Source organism: Rhea americana, unplaced genomic scaffold, assembly GCF_003343005.1.
Source record: "Rhea americana isolate MKP2758 unplaced genomic scaffold, rheAme1 scaffold_37, whole genome shotgun sequence".
Classification (NCBI taxonomy): domain Eukaryota; kingdom Metazoa; phylum Chordata; class Aves; order Rheiformes; family Rheidae; genus Rhea; species Rhea americana.
The window spans coordinates 2,140,615-2,147,898 of NW_028186501.1; the positions used below are offsets into that span (position 1 = coordinate 2,140,615).

The following is a 7,284-nucleotide window of genomic DNA, read 5'->3' on the forward strand; positions in this document are numbered from 1 at the left end:
AGCTGCCGCCGCCGCGCTCCGTCGCGGCGGCCGGGAGGCGGGCTCGGGCCGCGGCGTTAGCGGGCGGGTTTGGTGGGGGTCGTGCAGCTGACGACGCGTCCGCGCAGCCCGGCCCTCTCGCCGCTTCCTTCGCGCAGCCCAGCAGCTGTTTCGGAAGCAAGCCGCCGCGCAGGGAGCGCCCGCCGCCGCGCAGGGAGCGCCCGCCGCCGCGCAGGGAGCGCCCGCCGCCGCCTCCCGGCCGCCGCCTCCGGGGCGCGGAGCCGCGCTGAGCGCCGCGCGTCCGGCCGGGACGGAGGGGAGCGGGACCAGCCAGCAGCGCGCTCGCCGTCCGGAGCGAGTACTTGCTTGCTGGAGCTGTGCTTTCGTTCCTAGACAACATGCCGGTGTCAAGAATGCGCATGAGGCCCTGGCTGGAAATGCAGATTAATTCCAATCAGATACCAGGACTGATATGGATTAACAAGGTGAGATGTTTTTTATTATTGCTTCTGTAACATTAACCATCCTCGGATYTTAGCTGTCGCTAAATATAAATGAAGATCATAGAGAGGAAAACAAAATGGAAAATTTTTTTCATGCATCCTGATTAAAAAAAAAAAAAATTTATTTTCAGGAGCAGCTCAGAGGGGTTACAGACTGTAGTAATTCCAATCTTTTCCTCTGGAAATCCCCAAGAGGGAAATGATAAATTTAAACAAAAACAGTCTGAACATGACTGAGGACCAAGAAAACTCCAAGGSTTATTTTAACTTCAGATGCCCACACTGAGCCAAGGCACCTTGTGTCCCTGTTAACTACTTAATGTTACACTCTCTGCTCCGTAGTTAAATTTTAAGATCTGGCCTAGAAGAAACCATGTCTCACTTTGGTACTGCAAACATTAGTACTGGGAACTGTGGAGTGGGCGAGATCCTCGGCCTTACTGAGCCAGGACCTTTTCTCTGAAGTTTTTGCTTGTATCTGAAGGCGATAGTTCAGCTAGGACATGCCTCTCTGAGGATGCACRCAAGTTCTTCCAGGTAACTTTAAAATGGATTCTCCACCAAAGTGTACCTGGAAAACCCGCCATAGTTTCTGATACACCAGTAGATGAGAGGCAACCTAGTCAAATGGTTCTGAGATAAAATTGACGATATTTCTTCTTTCTGCTGTAAATCATAAGCCAGTTGCAGAACTCTTGGAAAAGAGATAGACCAAGGAAAAGAGATGGGACAAAATGGGTGTTAAATGAAAATATGGGGCCAGAGCATTTTATAAAGCATCTGTGCTGCTACTGAGTATTCTTTGATTAAATGCATCATCACAAATTGGCATGTGATGAATCTCCTTTTTTAATTCAAAACTCCRTTGGTTTAACTTCAGGATAAGATGATGTTCCAAATCCCATGGAAACACGCAGCGAAGCATGGCTGGGACATGGAGAAGGACGCCTGCCTCTTCCGGAGCTGGGCCATTCATACAGGTGCGTGCTGGCTTCGCGGTCCCGTCCCTCGAGGGGACACCTCGAGCAGGGCAGCTTGTTCTGTCTTCACTTGCAGCTCAGGAAATCATATTAACCTTTAAGAAGAGAGAGAGAGAAGAACTGTTCCTGTGCGGGAAGAACTGCCGCTGCAGTCAGAAGTCTGAATGTTCACACCATTTCTTATTTACAGGAAGATACAAGATAGGCGAGAAAGACCCTGACCCCAAGACCTGGAAGGCAAACTTCCGCTGCGCTATGAACTCCCTGCCCGATATTGAAGAAGTGAAGGACAAAAGCATCAACAAAGGCTCCAGCGCAGTCAGAGTGTACCGAATGCTGCCGCCCCTGACGAAGGACCAGAAGAAAGGTAGGCACGGGGGAACCCAGCTGGGGTGAGCAGCGCCTGCTCCTGCGCTTCCATCACCCCTTGAACTTCCTGCCCCGCTTGCACCAGGGTTTAGAAGAGCTGCTGGTAGCAACACTGTTACTGGGGTTAGTTGCTGGTATTGCTGACAGTAACCCTTTGCACATATACAGTAACAGYTTGTACAAACAGTTCATTTTATCCCGAATTTTTAAAACATACCTAGAAGGGATTTTCAGGAAGTGGCTAGGATTCACTTCTGCAGAGACCGACAGCAAAACTTGCCGAGCAGAAAGTTCAAAGCTGCAGTGGTTCATACTCATGTAAAATGTTGGCCGGGAAGCCCTTTCTCACATTGGTCTTATTTTTATTTAACAGAGAGGAAGTCGAAGTCATCAAGAGAAGCAAGAAACAGGAGCAAAAGAAAGGTATGTATTTGTAGAAGCAACTGAAGAAGCTAGAGGTTTTGGTGGTTTTCTTGCTTAATCTTTTTCATATGGGAACTTGTACACTCTCAGTCAAGTCTCTCATGCTTTGCCCTTATTTTTGTAGTCGTATGAAGACACGAGGACAGAGGAGTCAGTAGAAAGCCTAACCAATACTACTCTACCGGATGACCACAGTGGTTACACAGTACATGGCTACACGGGCCAGGAAGTGGAGGTGGAGAGCACATCCATCACCTTAGGTGAGATTCAGCTTTTAGCTCACTGACCACAGTGGAAAGTGCTGTTCAGGTGAAGGCAACGAGTTCATCACCCAAAGGTGACGGCAGCTTTCCATTGGGATGGTGTGAAATGGACGGTGGGGAGATGGGGTGGTGTGTGCCCACGCTGAACCCCGCTCCGCTGCATCCCTGCAGACCTCTCRCCCTGTGAGGTGAACTGCCCCCTGACCGACTGGAGGACCACCATGGAAATCGCCATGGCTGACAGCACCAATGACCTCTACCAGCTCCAGGTGTCCCCCCTGGCTTCGTCCTCAGAAGGTTGGTATTGCTTTTTTCCTCCTCGCTCCTTTGAGTCTCTTGGAAWTAGCCCTGCTCTAGCAGCTTGTAGGCAAGGCAACAGGATGAAAGTGTGCCCTGGGGCGTTTGGAGAAACAAGAGTTTTCTTGTAGAAAACCAGCCTCCTCCTGATTGATGGCTTTGGGTTACTGGAGCCACCAGACTGCAAGTYCTCACTTCTGTGATCTGGCCAGAAGTCATTGCTTACAGGCCAAAGGCCTCATACCCGGCTCTTGGAGCAAACTTCATCTCCAAATGCCAATGTTATGGCACAGGAGGGTCAATGCATGAGGGAGAAGAAGGATTTCTGACCCAGGTGCTCTAGGAGAGAGCGGTGCCAGGAGCAGGAGACTGCTGAAAAGTTTTTTTTTTTTTTTTTTTTTTTTTTTTTTTTTTTTTTTTTTTTGGTGTTGTGTGACGAGTACGTGAAGTGGGGTGTGGTGGTAAACAAGTGCAAGTGCTAGCTTAGTGAGAAAAGGTTAAAATATATGACTGTTTTCTTCTCCTTTTTATATACTTCCAAAACAGTCACAGATGAAGATGAAGATGAAATGAAATCAGAGATTTTCAAGGTAAAATTAGCCCTTCTGTTGAGATTGAAATTGGTGAAGGTCGCTGTTTGCACTGAGATGGGGAGAAAAGTCATCAGTGGATCCACTGATAATCCTACACGAGCCGAACACAGAGTTACTGCAATCCATGGCCCTGGTTAATGAGGAAGCCTGAAAAACTTGCATGCAGGGAGGCCCCTTGGCAGGCACGAACTAGAGAATCTGCATACATGGAAATATTTACTGTTTCCGTGAAAGTCAGCGAAAGCCGTTTGGTGCTGCTAGAAACAAAGGTGCTCCACCAGAGCCTGCAGAGACTTGTGTTCTCCAGAAATYTTTCTTTTTCTCTCTGCCCCTCTTGTGTGTGTATGTCCAGACACATTATGCTCATCCCTCTGATAAGAGGGCTCCTTCCTCCATGCAAGGTGCTCTGGCTCTGTTTTGCATCAGCTTAGTTTTAATCTGGAATAAAATTAGTTTTTTTAAGGAAGACGGTGCGGTGCCTACAGGAARCAGGAGCCGCCGTTTGTCACCGGCAGCCGTTGGCGCCTGCAGCGCCGGCGCTGGGCCTCTCGGCGATGCTGGGGCGAACCGTAATGTGGTTTTGCGATGTGCATACACAGACCTAGTCTTGCCGGTTTTCATTGCTATGTCAAAACGAAACCTTTCTTTTGCTGTATTTGCCATCGCTAAGCTTGTATTGGCTGCAGGGAGTTTACTTAGCGCATATGGGCGCAAAAAAAAAAATCAACAACCGAAGGGGAAAAAAAAAAGCACGTTTTCCTTCCCCCTGCCCTCAATTTCAGCCCTTATCACCATCTCCCTGTGCTCTTGCAGCTGCTGGAGCCGGCGCCGGAGTGGCACACGACCAGCGTCGGGGGAAAAGGCTACCTCACCAACGARCCCGGCTCGCAGAGCGGCTGCGGCGCTTACAGCTACAAGGAGCAGGACGCCGAGATCGACACGACGTCAGGTGGGAGCCCTGCGCTGGGGCTGGGCGCCGGGACGCCGGGGCGGGGGGTTCCCGGGCAAACGCCCAGCGGGAGGGAGAAAAGCAGGTCGAGGCTTCGTACGTACGTCCCCGTGTCCTGAGATTTCTGACGGGCCTGGCGGAAGGCTGCAAGGGATTTGAGGTTTAAAAAAGAAAAAAAAAAATCCAGGAAAAAATCATATCAGTAGGAGAACGCTGCGGATTTGTCTCAAGGTTAWATGCTTTTAAGCTATGTCAGTGGGGCGCTTGCTAGTGTACCTGAAGAACTTCCCCTACTAATAGCTTAAAAATAGGACAATAGTAATAAAGAGTACTTCAGCAWAATACTAATAATCTATTTACTCCTCATTTGAGGAATCCTTACGTATTTTTCTGTTAGAATCTACTAACTGTTTTGCTCCTGCTGCACATGATTCATTACTCGTTTTCACTTTATTTTCTMTAGGAGAATTAGAGTTCCGATTCTTCGACCAAAAATCCAGCCTGGACTTCTCCTGGCTGGAGACGGTCAGGCCCCCCATGCAAGCCATCACCTGCGGCTTGTAGGCYGCCGGCCAGCAGCCGCCTGTGAAGACCCCTTCACAGCCCTGACGAGAACGGAAGAAGTTGTTTGTTACTGGCTGGAAGCAGAAAGTAGCTTTTCTATTCCGTTTAACTCTTAGGTGTTAAAAAAATTAAGCAAGGAAAATGCCATTTAAAAAAAGAAAAAAGAAAAAAAAAGAAAAAAGAAAAAGAAAAAAGTGAATCCCAGGCGTTAGCAGCACTCTTTGCATTGAAGATGCACGTACCTGGTAGTCACTTCGGATGCGAAGCCCTTGCCGTAACGTTGCTGATGCGAGCGGGGTCTGGCGTGTGCTGTGCGCTGTCCCTCTGGGCGAGAGGCGATGAGCACTTTACCCGGGCGTGCTAAGGGGACACAGCGCAAAGGAGTTGCTAATACGTTCGTTTTGGTTGCTGCTTACCTGTGCAACACTGGCGAAGCCGTGAGCTTCAAGACCGTCTTTGCACTCTTAAGAGCTGGTGCAATTTCTGCTAACTGGCCCTCATTTACTCAAGCACCACATAGTTCATCTTCAGATCAGATCTTTGAAACTTGTGTAAATAGGTTTTAGACCAATAAAATGTGAAAATTCAGTTTAGGCTTTGCTTCCATATAGTACACATATTCAGGAGAGCCACTCATAAGATGTTATCCTGCTAGTAGGCATGGTATATATCTTTCCACATAATAGGTGAAGAGCTGCAGCACGAGACAATTTTTGCACTGATGGAGGCAGAACTTTTTATTTATATGCTGCCTTTCAGCGATCCGTTTGACCGCTCGTGCTAGGAGGATGCCAGCAGTACTGTAACGAGAGTCGGAAACCGCACTGGGCATGCGAGAATGCAGAATGGAAGAAGTTCTAGTTTATGCTTAAGACATAGGAATTGAATCACTAAGTTGTAACAGAATATTTTCTTGTACATTTTATTTTTGTATATAAAATGCTGTATATTTGTGTTAATAAATGTTTTATATATGACCTGTGCTTTCTGTTTCCCGTGGGAGAGCAGCGGGTCTGGCCAGCCGTGCGGGGCAGCCTCCTGCCAGAGGAGCACGGGGGTGAAGCCCTAGCTGAAACCAGAAAGCGTGTGGACCGCTAGGAAGGAAGCGGGAGGGAACGCTTGATTTCTCCATGCTACATTCTGTCCGTCTGCCATGCTTTTGGGGCCGAAAGGGGATTAAAGGCCATTGCATCCTCAAGGCTGGGCGAGAGCGGGACGGTGGCACGCCTGGGTCTCCAGTTGCAGCTGCTGGGCTGCAAGCGACACGGAGCAATGCAAATTCAACGCGGGGCTGCGGCGTGAGCGGGGAGAGGCCGAGGCGTGCGCGACCCAACCCAACGCAGCGCGGGACGAAGGGCCCGGGGACGCGCCAGAGGAAAGGGGTTGTGCTTGGGCGGCACCGCGAGCCTGTTACCTGGGGAGGGATGCGCGAGGGGAACCTCCCCGTGCTGCCAGCRGTGCTCGGAGCATGGCAGAGAGTAATTCCCCCAGCCGGGAGGCTAGGTGAATAAGTGCCAAGTTCAAAATAGCTTTTATTCTGAGCATTTATGGGGAGGAGGAGAGGAAAAAGATAAGCGAACCGCCTGCTCGCGGGCCAGGTGAAGCCAAGCAGCAGCTGAAGCGCGACGGAGGAGGCGTGCAGCCTCCCGGGACTCGGAGGACGCCGAGGTTTAGCAGCTCGTGCACCATCTCGAGGTGGTGCCGGCGGGATTCGCAGGAGGGACGCGGGTCTCCTGCACCAGACCGAGGAGGCGGCCCTGCCGCTTGCCCGGGCAAGGGCACGGGCCGTCGGGGCCGAGCGCCCGCGAGGGGCGGCCGAGGAGAGCGCCTCGCAGCCTGGACGTCGGGCTCTCCGCAGCACAGACGCTGGGGCTGAGACTGTGTTCAAACACGGCCAAAATCCCTGTTATTCAGTGAGGTAGGATGCCGCCAGGACAAAAACCTACCGAAAATTAGATGATGGCCTCAGAAAGCAGAATACCTTTGGGAACACCAAGATTTTCAACACCGCAAAGATTAAAGTCTTTACAGWCCCGTTAAGCGTAGCTTTAATGAAAACCCTGGACCATAAAATAAAAAAGCTTATTGCTTTTTGCCCCGATTTTTTGTCCAAACGGATTAGCCGCCCTTGCGCGGCGGGAGGGGGGCGCGTTCCTGCCCCGCGGCCTTTCCGGCGCCTCGCTGGCAGCCCGAGCGCGGCTCCGCTCCGGCGCCCGGCTCGCCCCGGCTCTGCCCGCAGCGGCTCGCGGCGGGGCCGGTCGCTCCCGCGGCGCCTCCGCTCGCGGTGCCGACGGCAGCCCCATAGCCGGACACCCTCCCAGGCGGCCGCCGGAGCCGCGGCGTCACGGCTGTAAAAGAGGAGCG

At 51.3% G+C, this 7,284-nt stretch overlaps 1 protein-coding gene across 1 annotated transcript; it reads left to right on the plus strand.

Moving 5' to 3' along the window:
• Positions 1–305: 305 nt before the first annotated feature.
• Positions 306–5,897, plus strand: IRF1 (interferon regulatory factor 1). Its single transcript, XM_085312757.1, has 9 exons — positions 306–464; positions 1,363–1,462; positions 1,653–1,829; positions 2,205–2,254; positions 2,379–2,514; positions 2,689–2,814; positions 3,361–3,404; positions 4,221–4,356; positions 4,820–5,897. Exons 1-9 carry the CDS (start codon positions 378–380, stop codon positions 4,918–4,920), a joined length of 957 nt encoding a protein of 318 aa, XP_085168883.1. The 5' UTR covers positions 306–377; the 3' UTR covers positions 4,921–5,897.
• The last annotated feature ends 1,387 nt before the right edge of the window (positions 5,898–7,284 follow it).